The sequence below is a fragment of the Numida meleagris genome, chromosome 4, assembly GCF_002078875.1.
Source record: "Numida meleagris isolate 19003 breed g44 Domestic line chromosome 4, NumMel1.0, whole genome shotgun sequence".
Lineage (NCBI taxonomy): Eukaryota > Metazoa > Chordata > Aves > Galliformes > Numididae > Numida > Numida meleagris.
The window spans coordinates 17130070-17143232 of record NC_034412.1 but is presented as its reverse complement, the minus strand read 5'-3'; the positions used below and the strand labels follow the sequence as shown (position 1 = coordinate 17143232).

General features: G+C 38.3%; 1 protein-coding gene and 1 long non-coding RNA gene across 3 annotated transcripts in view; one reads left to right on the top strand and one right to left on the bottom strand.

Annotated features, from left to right (window-relative positions):
• Window positions 1–8366, top strand: part of LOC110397256 (vesicle-associated membrane protein 2-like) — a 39648-nt gene extending 31282 nt beyond the window's left edge. Inside the window, exons 3-5 of the mRNA XM_021393300.1 lie at window positions 2340–2498; window positions 4653–4704; window positions 6728–8366. Of these exons, the coding sequence (XP_021248975.1) occupies window positions 2340–2498; window positions 4653–4704; window positions 6728–6744 (228 nt within the window). The 3' untranslated portion in view covers window positions 6745–8366. The remainder of the gene's footprint in view (window positions 1–2339; window positions 2499–4652; window positions 4705–6727) is intronic.
• Window positions 1–13163, bottom strand: part of LOC110397257 — a 78830-nt gene that overhangs the window by 38674 nt on the left and 26993 nt on the right. For both annotated transcript variants that reach the window (XR_002437647.1, XR_002437648.1), the window contains exons 3-4: window positions 1657–1824; window positions 370–447 (exon numbers count right to left, since the gene is read on the bottom strand). This is a non-coding gene — a long non-coding RNA (uncharacterized LOC110397257). The remainder of the gene's footprint in view (window positions 1–369; window positions 448–1656; window positions 1825–13163) is intronic.

Sequence of the window (13163 nt, the reverse complement as noted above, 5' to 3'; positions counted from 1 at the left end):
TTAATGGTGTGTCTCTTGCAGTGGAGAAAGGAGTATTACATTTCAACATCTGTCTAAGGTCAGAATAATTGAAATAAATGTCTTGTCCTGAGCATACTACATCATGATGGTGCTGTAAATGTTTACGCAAGTGACAACCAAAAGCTGTCCCTGGAAGATGACAAATAATTGCTAGTTATTATTTAAAAGGAGCAATACAGGTCAGACACATAGGGCTCTTCAAGCAAATCAATAGATAAGGCTCCAGTGAGGCTAGTGAAAACCCACTTTGTGTTTGAGATAATCTATATTCTGATACTTTTCACTTGAGCCAATGCCAGTTTGTCATCTTATGCAGTACTAAAGAGTTATTTTGACAGAAACTCTTACCCAGTAGGAGAGGAGAACTTGTTGCTCTTCAATTGGAGGATTATACATATAATGGTGAGGGTCCACATTTTTTCAACTCTAGTTTGAGAAGAAAGCAGAGATTGGTATGAGCTTGCTTTGAGTGGCTAGGATGTGGTGAGCAGATACTGTACACTAGGGAATGGTTGATTAATCATTGAATATCAGTGTGAAAATAGCCAAGGGAGAAAAGCTCTATTAGACTTTCTGTCCTCTGAAGTCACTGGCTATTATAGCACCTAAGGTTCTGATCTGTGAAGCATCACTTTGATCTTCCCTACTAGATCTTTCCTGGCCGTTTTCCTTTTATTTCTTGTGGGAAAGTAATCCGTAGGTGGCAGCAAACACCACAGCAGAGCACTACAGTGCTCTGGCTATTTTTCTGCTCCAGGCGCTGTTGCGCACAGCAGCTGAGTCGCAAACCCAAAACTCAGTGGTCACAGCTTTGCTTTAGAGAACATTTTTGACATTATTAAAATGATTGGCAGTCCTCTGAAACCAGCATTTCAGCTATATCCATGTTGGGTTTTCTCCTGTAATTTCTCTAGGCATCCTAAAGCTTATTTTCCAAGGCTCAGATCTTGGTTTTAGGCTAGACAAACATTTACTTATTTGACAAAAAATACCATCTTGGCTGGATACTCAGGTTAAATTCAATGAATAGTTCTGGTAAAAAAAAAAAAAAAAAAGGGAGAGAAGAATTTTAGAGTATTGTGTTTCAGCGTTTTTTAAAGAGTTTAAAATTGTCACTATGAAACAGTGTTCCAAGACAAATTTTAACTAAATACCAGCTGATTTTTTTTTTTATTTTTTAAGTTTGATATGAAATGAAGTGTTTGGAAGGTTTTGGTTTGGGAAAATAAGTAAGAAAATTTTGTTTTAAGTTTGGACAAATGAAACAAGTCTCTTGAGTTTTGAAGTAGCACTTAGACCAGTGTCAGTCCATTTAAATATTCTTTCACTATTGGTGTCTACTCACAGTATTTAAATCATATGTATTTATGATTCTGTTTTTTTTTTCAGTAATATTTATGTTGCATTATATACAAATAAGATAGATTTCCTTATTACAGAAGAGGGGAAGTTAGCATACCAGCAACCATTTTCACTACTAGAACAGGCAGACACAACTTTACTGAGATTTGTGTGCCATCTAACATTTATGCTAGTGATAAGTTTGTCCAGGATTTCTATTCAGGATTATTGGCTTTCTGGAAGGGGATTTTCCTTTAACTCAATTTATGAAATGTATGCATGAATAGGCCTTACCTATTATGTACTGGCTGTGCACACTTTTTGCTGAAGATGTACACTGAGGGGATGTGATCTTCCTGCTATCCTTCAGAAAGAATTTTGCCAGGTAAGATATTCCATCCTCCTCCACTTTCAAGCAGGACTTCAAATTTTGGCTGAGAAGGCATCTTGTTTGGGAAAAACCTGCAGAATAAACAAATTCCTTGGTCAGGAAATGCATATCTTTCCTCTTAGAATGGCTTTATCTAGTCCATTTCTCTAGTTCAGATAAAGAAATTATACTAACTGTATAAATTATATTAAATGTATAAAGAAAATGATAACTTGGGTTTACTGATGACTGGACAATTGCCAACCAAACTATAGTAGAGGCATAGATCACTATCAGTTTTTGTTTTTTTTTTTAATTTATAGTGAAGCAGCTAGTAGGCTAAAGGAAATCGAAAGCTTTAATGAAACTAATTACTGTATTTCATAATGTTCCTTTACTTTTAAGGACATATGAGCATAGAATAGCTATGTTCATTGTGTTTTCACTGCGTCTGTTTTCACAGACATTTTTTTTTGAGGTTCTGTCCAAATACTTGCCATCACATAAAGGCTGGTTTCACTACGGTGTAATATGTTAGAGTGTGAACATACGGGTGACTTTTGGCTTTACTATGTGTTGAAGCTAATGTGGGGGTATGCCTTTGCAGGTGGTAGACATCATGAGAATGAACGTGGACAAGGTGCTAGAAAGAGACCAGAAGCTGTCGGAGCTTGACAACCGGGCAGATGCATTGCAAGCAGGTGCCTCACAGTTTGAAACCAGTGCAGCCAAACTGAAGAGAAAATATTGGTGGAAAAATTGCAAGGTAAGGAGTATAAAGATCTCTTGTTAAGACTAGCTCCATGGCAGACCTTACCTTCTCTCACACGTATTGGGACTTTGCTTGTAGGATGGGATCTTTAAATGGTCTCTTCTTATCAAAAGGAGAAGTAGGTGCCTTGCCCTCTATGTTGCATGACAATATGCCTAATAAGTTCAATCTCTACCAGATCTATTCTTTAGATAATTTCTGCAATATATAACATCTAGATCCAAATACTGATGCTTTAGTCACTGTCTGCAAACAGGAATGGGAGAGCACTTCATACTGATTCATGTGAGTTCTTCATGAATCACAAAGCCCCACAGGGCATAGTGAATACCAAAAGTTGGAAAAAAAAGATTTCTCCTTGTGGGAGATAATTATCCTCTTGATATTTCTTTAGGATCGTAAAGAACAACAACAACAAGGTTTTAAAAGATTCCACAAACCACTGTGAGAAGTGAGGAAATCAGAGTGTCTTCTAAAGGGGGTCAGATTAGGACAGAGTAGATTTTTAATCAACCAGCTGTCTTCTCTGCTGTCCTCAGAGTCTCATTCTTTCCCTTAAGCTAAGGGAACCTCACTCTCCTCTGCCTTTTCAGACCTCCTCCACCATCAGGACATGAATATTGCACAAAAAATTCAGCTTATTTCCCATTTCTCTTCAATACTGTCTTTGTTACTGACCACTGATGTCCATTCAAATAAAAACACCTGTTCCCAAAGGAGAATCCAAAATGCATTTTTACTGTTCTCTTGTTGCCTGCTTTCTTTCTTCAATCCACCGTGCTATGATGTGTAAAGCAAGGCAGAATATTCTGTTTAAACTACATACACAAGCGCTCCAGAAAGAAGCGGATCTAGGCTAGAAACTCAACTAAACAGTTCCTCTGGGCCTATCCTGAACTGTTGCCCAGCTGTTTTGCCCAGGTGTGTAGGAAGCAGGGCATTCTGTACCTACAGACCCAGATTTTGAGCTAGGTTCACCCACACTGAATGCAGTCACCACAGTGATCTCTACCACACTAGACCTTCAAACCTACCCTCATTATCCTTTCTTCATTGTCCCTTTCTCTTTATACTGACAAACAGAACCCTTCTTTCTTTCTTATGACTCACAGTCTCTGTAAGTAGGGGGAGCAATAAGTAGGTCTCCTGCAAATCAACAGATTTCTCTGTCGTCTAGACATGTGTTAGGAGGAATGAAGATCTTGATTTGAAACATCCATGTACTTTTAAAAATTATTAATGTTCTTTCCATTCTCACTGTGCTAACCATGTGAATTGGACTGCAGCATCTCTGCTGTCATCGTGAGCATCCAGCAAGTCTAACATAGGAGCCTCTAACTCAGTGCTGGTACATGTCTGTGCACAGCTGATCCTGATGAATCTGTTCCTTCCCAGTAAGATATTTCCAGGCTAATGTGCTGGAAACCATGCTGGCTAGTGTGGGCTACCCCTCAACAGCACAAGTACACAAAACCAGCACAAATAACTGCTAGACATCAAACATCTCCAGCTGCTTCTTTCCTGACTACGGAAACATAGTGAAAAGTGATCAAGTTACTCTGGTATAAAATGGTACTTAGGATCATAGAATCTCCCAAGTCGGAGGGATCCACAAGAATCACTGACTTTAACTCCTAGCTCTACATAGGTCCTCCCCAAATTCCAACCATGTGTCCAAGAGCATTGTCCAAACACTCCTTGAACATCTTCAGCATGGCACTTTGACTGCTGCCCTGGGAGCCTGTTCCAGTGCCCAACCACCCCCTTGGTTTCAAAGAACCTTCTCCTACCACCCAGTCTGAATCATGTGTAATCCAACCAGTGAGAACACATGTGCTTAAATCATATCTGGAGTTGTATTACTTCAGAAGTTTATTTTTACTGCTGGAAATGGACAAATTTGGTCACTGCATCTTAGCTGATGAGCAAGAATTTGATAATTTTGACAAGAGGGTAAGTCCATTGCTGGAGGTCAGCTCTTCATAAGGCCCCGGACTTGGTGTCAATTTTAGGCAGTGTTCTACATTAAGTCTTTGCAAGAAGTAAAGGCACACAGAAAGCATTGCTAAATAAAAGCAAAAAACTCTGCCATTTTATTTCATCTGAAAACTTGACTTTCTCTTTTTTCTCATAACTTTCTTTTTATAGATGATGATCATCCTTGGTGTAGTATGCACAGTCATTCTCATTATAATTATAAGTGAGTAATTCATTTTCTCTTTCATTTATGATCTGAATAGCTGTCACTTGTAAAGTGTTGATGTAGTAAAAAACAAAACAAAATTTAAAAGGATATAAAATATTTAAATAGATTAATTTGTGAAATTCCCCTTCAAGTGTCATGCTATTATAGTGAGAAATACTGCAAGCTCATTGGACACGTATAGGTAGAATTTGTTGACATTTACTGTATTTTACATTAGCTTGTTACATAACTTTCCCCAGGATTAAAGACTCTGCCTTTTCTTGTTTATATACCTTTTTTATGCAGTCTCAGATATCTTAATTAGAATCAGGGCTACAGTCATAGTTGTTTCTAGTGAGAACAGTAATTGTTCAGTAATAAACAGTAATAGCTCATACCCATCACGAGGAGGGTGAAGACGCACATGGCAAATAGGCATTTAATGAATTTCCTAGTTCCCACCAAATCAGTTGGAATTTGAGATGTTGCCGCTTCTGAAAATCCCTTTGCATCATAAATATTATATATTGGTAGAAGATGGTGCAAAGACATACTGCTTTAATGTCTCTAAAGATAATCTCATTTTGCACATTTATTATAGGGAAGACAGCATATAAATGAATAATGGCAGTCATGCTGGTTGGCAACCAGGGATCTCGTAATGACAGGAATTGAACATTTTATTTATGTAACCTCTGGGTTAGCAACAGCTGTTACATGACATAACAGTAATATGGCATTAACTCCTAAAAGGGAGATTTCTTGAGTTAGGTGATACAGCTAGTAACCCAGAAGTGATTCACCATGAGGCTACACTGTGGATGGGAATTAATTCCCAGCTCTCAAATTACATGCCTTATCTTTGGCGTGTTTCCATTTTCCTGTTACTTCTGTAAAGGAGGCTTACAGAATCACCTGTAAACGTAACTAAATGGATTGAGATACATGTGGAAGATTATTAATCTTCTGAATGCTGGCTCCAGAGTGACCCAGAATGATTGCAGGGTTTCATAACACTAATACAGCAAGCATGAGAACTGGCTAGATATTAATTAACTATATTAACCAGGTACTCGAGATGAGTGGCTTCTAGAGAAAGATACGCCTTTGTTCTGAAGTTTAGTGCAGCAACCTGAGAAGACAGATGTGCAGACACTGAATTGCTTGCTGTGTATATATATGTATCATTGAACACTCTATATCTTAACAAGAAAGTAAAAGACAGACAAGATAGCTAATAATTTCTCCTTAAGAGTTAACTCTGAAATTATATATAAGTAATGACATTGTTTTCCTCCTGGTTTTAAATGCTGAATGCCTGTCTTAGTAAGTCTGGAAACATAAATAGCAAGTTTGACATGCTTAGGTTGCGTTCATAGTATTTAATCACAAACTTGAGCATCACATCATCAAACCAGGGTCATGACTCTGTGTATTGAACTCAATGGTGTCTTCATTTACAGCAGTTCTCAGGTATATACGTAAATTTGGTTGACATCAAGTGTCCAAGTGCTGCCATAGACCAGGCCTGTAATCAATGTGAATGTGAACAAGATATCTGCAGTAGTGGGCTGGTTATAGACACAGATAAATTGGGTAGTTCTTCACAGCAACAAAGCAACAAACTACAATTGGTAATGTGATTCAAGCTGAGCTACTTTTCATCCTGGTAGTGAGGCCCTGGAAAAGTAGGCTGGCTGCCCAGTGAGGGAAGATTTACTTCATGTGGAACTGCAAGTGTTGCGGGGGGTGGTTGCTCACATCAACATCAGTCCTTGTCCTTTCTATTTCTGGAGCCACAGTTTCTCTGCTTTCCACTCCAGTTCTCCCTTTAAATGACTTTTGAGATGGGAGTCACAGCTCTGTTCCAAGCAGGAAGGCATACTGTTTGTTAAACATTGTGCTCCTTCAGCAAAAACGTGCTACAGGTGTCTGCCATCCTCAGATAGAACAAGCTTCTGTGAGATAAAGCACAATGGTAACTCTGTACTAACTGGTGTTGTATGTCTTGTTTTTCCCCTTCTGCTTCCTTTCTCAGTTTATTTCTCCACTTGAAAAAAAACGAAGAAGGAGGACTTGGCACAACTTTGTTCATATCAACCAACAATATCAATGTTCCTTTGTTGAACTCCGCTTTTTAATTCCTGGTGTCTTGGGATTTTTGCTTGTAATAACATATAAGCATTCAGTGTGGTATGTTTTGGAATTCTGTTGTTTCCACAAGAAACTGTACCAGCTAAGTACTGCCAAGTAGTTCCATACACTGTCCTATCACTGTGTCTTAAAATGTGCACACACTGACCTTTAGAAACTGTAGTGTATGAAAAGCACCATAAATATCTCAGAATCAGAGAATGAAGCTATAAGAGAGCTCCTGTGTAAAGGGACACTGTCAGGTGGACTGGACCCAAAATTAAGGTTTCAGCAGACATGATGACCAAAATTCTTAGTCTGCATACCTAAAGTTGCGTGGCAAAATCCACTATCAGATGCAGTTTTTTGAGGTAGCAAGTCTTTGCTACATTGGACAGTAATACTTGCAAGTATTCATAGAGCTTGTAAGACATCTCTACTTAGCCAATCAAACACATATGTTTTTGAAATTAAATGTGGTATCAAAGTCTAAAAACATTGCCTGCAGAAAATAAGTAGGGCTGCGTTTTAGGCATTTAAGTTTTCCCTTGCAGTGTGTTCTGAGCAACCAAGATGGCCTCAATATGAAAGACAGAAAGAAAACTGTATGACAACCAGAAAATGTTAGCTAGCACAATTTTGAAAAAGCCAAGTGAAATGCAAAAATGGTAATACAAGCGCCATAAATGACTGAGATGCACATTCTTGCTAAAAACTCAAGGCAGTGTTTGTCAGAATTCATGGAACTCTCTTGAATGCCAAACCCCAATACTTAAAGCCCTTGAAGTATATGAATGACTTTGGTGATGTCTGTGTCTGAGGAAGGCAGAGAAACACTGTTCCAAACAGGAGGTGTTAGTCGGCTTACTTAAAATTTAATTTGCGTGGGTTTATAGCTCATAAACTATAACATCGTCTTAATGAAATACTCAGCTGAGATCTTTCTCATAGTTACACTGACATTTGATATAATTAAAGGAAAAATATATTGCTTTTTGGGGGAAAGCTGTTGTATGCTACTGTTGTATGGTTACTCCCAAGTGTTCAGTTTCCACTTTTTCTTTTTTAAATACTGCACAGTTTGTTTCAAGGAGGATGTGGATAATATCCTGGGAAAATTAAATCAATTTTAAACATATCTATTCAAACTAAAAGTGAATTTTCGTATTTTAAGCCAGGCAATCTTGACAGGGCCTTTTTAAGATAAATTCTTCAGAATTTCTAAGAATTGCTAGATATGTATTTATTTATTTATTTTTTTGTCTGCAACTCTGTTAAGGCATATAAAGTTATATTAGCAATTATTCTTATTGAAGAGCATCTCTCTTGACACAGTCTTAGATTTAAAAAAAAGAGAGAGAACCAGAAAAGTTCACTGCAGAAGATCTTAAGTAGAATTTTGTGGAAGGAATAAGCAATGATTACTCGAATGGTTCCATCTGCATTGTTTTTTTTTTTGTACTTCATTTTCAGATGTATCGTTTCATATTGTTAACTAGCAGGTGGCCATGGTCATAATAAAAGTAACCTTCAAACATAAGTAACTTTCAAAGTTTCTGATGTACTACTGGTATGCCCTGTTTGCATCAGTTCATCAGCTAAGTACACGAACAATTCTAAAATCCTCATGGATCAGACAGAAAATTATGCTGTTGTTAAAGGGTCTGACTTTGTGAAGTGCTATGATTGTATGTAATTGAGCCTTTTCTGGAAAAAGAATAAGCTGTCCAACTTCAGGAGCCTTTTTAGACTATTAAGATATTTGGATAACTAACAGCTAGAAAGAATTACCTCCTGATGGTAAGATTGCCTCTCATACCTGTGTTGAGCATGACTTGATCCTTATAGGGCTTCTCTACAGGAATGCTGAAACATCTCATGAGATACAAATAGCTTTCACTGGAGATAGCACCATCAGTAAGGTTATGTGATACAGATCCCTAATGTAGACAGTGTGATCTCCCTTCAGTCTAAAGTGACTATTCAGCTGATGTAAGCAACAGATGCATATGAAGAAGTTCGAATCCTCTAGCTACAAAGATGCAAAGTTTACAAATGAAACTATAATGAATCTGTAAGGATGAAGAGCTTAGGTCCTCCTAGCTAATGTATCTCAAGGAAGTTAGTAAACAAAATGTAAGCTTCAGGGGACACTGGAGAAGACAAACTGCTAAAGGTGGATTCATTCTCCTTCAAAATAGCAACTGATGGGGTTAACTACTAGCTGTTGGTAAGAATTTGCAAGAATTTAGTCATGAAACCTAGCCCCTTGTGGGCTGTAAAATGTTTGTGTAGAGGCAATTTCCTCCTACGTGCTAATAACATTTCCTAAATTAATGTATTTAAATTGGTTACACTACAGTGTGCTTGTGCATGTCCAATGTTTGCTAGCCGTGCTGTTTGGCTGCAGTTGGTAAGCCATGTAACATTTCTCATTCAGCCCAGGAAGCATGAACAAGCATGTCCTTCCGCACTGCATAGACCTGGATTCTTACTGCTCCTGCAGAAGTTTAATTATCCCGCAGTGAGAATATGGTAATAGAGAACAGTTTAAGGTCATGGATTGTGCAACACCGTCACATACACATAAAGTGGTACAGAGGACAATCTATATAAACACAGTTGGAGATCTTATTTGTGTTTAAGCCAGGATTGATTTGTTTTTCAATCACTGCATTTACATTTAAAATGTCCTTTCATAATTACAACTCCCTATATGTAATAGCAAATTTCCCATATAAAGGTTAACTCATTCTTTAGTCAGCACTGGCTAGAATTTCAGTTACTGAGTAGAATTACAACTATGATTCTTTGTCACTAGTTACTGCCCAGGCTCAGGCTGGTAAAAAGGCACAAAGGGATTCCCTTTTATCTACTTCATGGCAAACCCCCAGGGGACTGCAAGGCTGATTAACTTATGATTGCCATCTTGGGGACTGAATTGAAGACTCCTCTGGCTGGAAGCTTTAGCTAGAGTTTTCATAGTTTTAGTTTATATTTTGGTAGCTTTAGCTAGAGTTAGACATCATAAGAGAATTGCATATTCAGTACTTACAAGATGCATTTAACTCTCCCCCTGATTTCTGGGCTACAGCTGCACTGCTAGCATGATAATGGCATTCCAAAACAGCATTGCTGAAACTGGGTGGTTAGGGGCTAATCTATATTTGTGCCATAGCTGCTTTATAGCTTGACTGCACATCAATATGTGAAGTTTAAGTAGTGTAATTTGCAGCCACTTTTCACAGACTAGTAAAGTCCTGTCTCATCATTACACCTTCTTCCTTCTAATTTAGCTCACCTTGAAATAACATAAATATGGCAAGTAGTGTAGAAGCCCAAACAGAGACACTTGACCTGCTTTTCACCTGACCACGTTATGTAACAGCACAGTCAGTCCAACATAGTTCAACATAATCCAGTATAATTAAAAGGAGGAGGGGAGAATCTGATAAAGATTCCGAATGTAACCTAGGGTCTGTAGGACAAGAAGTGATTTCAATTTTAGTCAGTTTGATTTTTAAAGTTGGCTCTTCAGTTCCATTGGAACCAGCATGAAGTAAGCCCTGGAACAGTTCAAGCAAGTACAGTACTCTACCATTTTCTTTTTAAAGAGTGATCTACAGTAAGTAATTTAAACATCTGCTTTCAGAGAAGAACACAACAGTTGTAACTATTTATGGAACAACTTAGAACAGCCACCATAAGCTGTGCTTTTTTTCTTGGATAGCAAGACCTTTTGAAATTCTTCATTTGCTGTGTCTCATTCCTGTCCCTGATACTCTGACAGGCCTTCCCATAACTTTCTGAACAGTCAGTCTACTTTATGTCTTAATGGGTTTTAGCTCTTATAAGCAAGTTCACGATTTTGACACATCTCTTAAGAGCATACCTGTGAAATGGTGATGTCTGTTTCTCAGAAGAGCATCTGTCATGGCAGACTGAAATTTCAGGAATTTTTGGAAGCTCGGGTGATACTGAAGTCTTTGTACTTTTACAGTTTTTTTTCTCTGTCCTGTGGGAGGTTATCAACCCAGTGGGAGTATGTATAATCTATTAGCTTTTCATGCCTCTGTTGCTCATGTTGGTGTTAGATCTTCGCAAAACAAATTAGAGGGCACTTGAGTGTGACCAAGGGCTTAGATCTTGACCCTACCTCTCCTGCCCTTTAAGCAGTAGCCATACAAGGCAATGGGCTCACTCCCAGTGTACACAGTGAGTACTGGAGAAAGGTCTCAAAGAGGCCAAAGTCTCTTTGGTCTGGATTCAGACCTTAAGCTGACCTGACCTGAACCTTAGGACAGTAACAGACTTAACCTTTGGGTTCCCTGTGTAGCCAGAGAAGTTGAGATGCTCTTCTAGCCAGTTATTCTCCCCAGCAGATTTATGGCCCTCTTGTTAGATGGAATTTATTTGAGCTTGTGTTTCTCCGTGCTAGACAAAGTACAAGCACCCTCAAACGCCTTTCTTTAAAAGCTAAAAACCAAAAGGCTGAAGAACATTATTTGAAAAAAGCAATTGTACCTAGAGAAATAAATGGCTGAAGTTGTCTTAGATGGTGACCGTTATTTTCAGTAGGGATACTAGATTGAGATGTATAAAACAGTCAAACCAGAACCTCACATCTTCTTTTTCCCCTTCTTTTCTCCTTCAGAAAGTTCTCTCTATTCCATTTCAAGAAATGAATTTTTTTCTTCTTCAATTAACTTCCCTTCCTTATTTCATTAATTTATGTTTCCATTGATGTTCTCAGTGGCTTTTTTTCTCCATTGAGAATCAGAAGATTGTCACATGCGTAAAAAGAGACCTGAGCCACCTAAGAAGTTTACCTTTCTTCCCAGTGCACTGACATTTAAAAGCTACATCTTACAATAAAGCAAAACTGTGGCAGTCTGATTACAAGCAGTTTTGGTAAACACTTGATTATTTAACAATGAGTCATTTCTGCAGTAACCTCATTCTGTCATGACTATCACACAACTCTCCAAAGCAAAAATCATAACCTGTACTGGTTTAAAACATGAATACAGCCTCATGGTTCATATGTAACACTCTATTCAAGCAAAGCAGCTATGTGCTGTAAGTTTAAAAGGGCAAATTATTTGTTTTCAAAGAGAGAATACCATAGAGAACAACAAAGATAATTATGAAAAGCTGTCCACTCTTTAGCTATTCTCAGAGTAGCTGGCTTCACCATTATTCTTCAAGTCTTTGTTCTCTTTTAAAGCCTTTGTATTTCTGGAGTGTAATGTATTTGGAGCATAGCATATTGGGGCTAGGGTTTGTTCTGCTGCCCTATGAATTGACTCCCTGCCTTCTGCCCTGTTGTTACTGTTGACCTCAATCATAGCTGAGGTAGGCCTGAGTGGCACGGCTTCCTTCCCATAATGCCTTGCTGTCTTCAAACTAGCCCGTACTAATGGGATGAGAGCACTGAAGGCAGAGTATGGCTCTTGGATCTTAATTCAGTTCAAAATGACGTGATAGTGCAGAATGCTCCTGGCTGCTAGACAACAGCATCTTTGATAAACTACTTTGATTGTAACACTGCAGTTTTAATTAATCTTTTAGTATTTCTTGTAACAGTAATTCTATCAATTTTGATGGAAGACGGAGGAAATAGCAAATAAGGATGGTGTGATAATGACAAAGTAGCAAATTGCGAGAAGTGAAATATAGCCGACATTCAGTAGCCTCTTTGGAGAGCCTGTACTTAAGAGCGCCATTCATATGTTAAAGCTAAGCCGTGCTAGTCAGTTGAAATGTATATAGACTACTACTTCAAATGAGGTAGTTGAATTTACTTCCTTTCACCTTTTTTTTTCTTGAAAACACGGGAGACATACACAGTAATGATCTAGGGTTTTTTTTGCAAGGAAAGCTATTTGGGATGATCCATCCCAAGACATGTTGCTCTTGTGTGCTGCAGAAGTGCTCAAGGACTTGAGTCAAATAAAGGCTCCAGAGTGATTGGTGCATTAAATATACATACCATTCTGCTGTACACAACTTCAGTCTGCCAGTGATAACATCTTTTTGACACAGCATAATCATTTTGCTTATCGTCATTCCACTCTAATATGTATCTTTTTCCACTATTAAATGGTCCATGGAAAGGATGGAAAAATGCTGTGCTGAATCCAATACATTTTTGACACTGGGGACGTGTGGTGGTGGTGGTGACTTGCGGAATCAAACTCCATAACCCGAGATTAGGTTATAAAGCAGGTATGTTTATTACGGTGCTGCGCCCACACCGGATGCGAGGGGGTCACCGCCCTACCAAACTCGCATACCCCTAGACAAAAGTGTTAGACATTTAAAAGCCAAACTTATACATA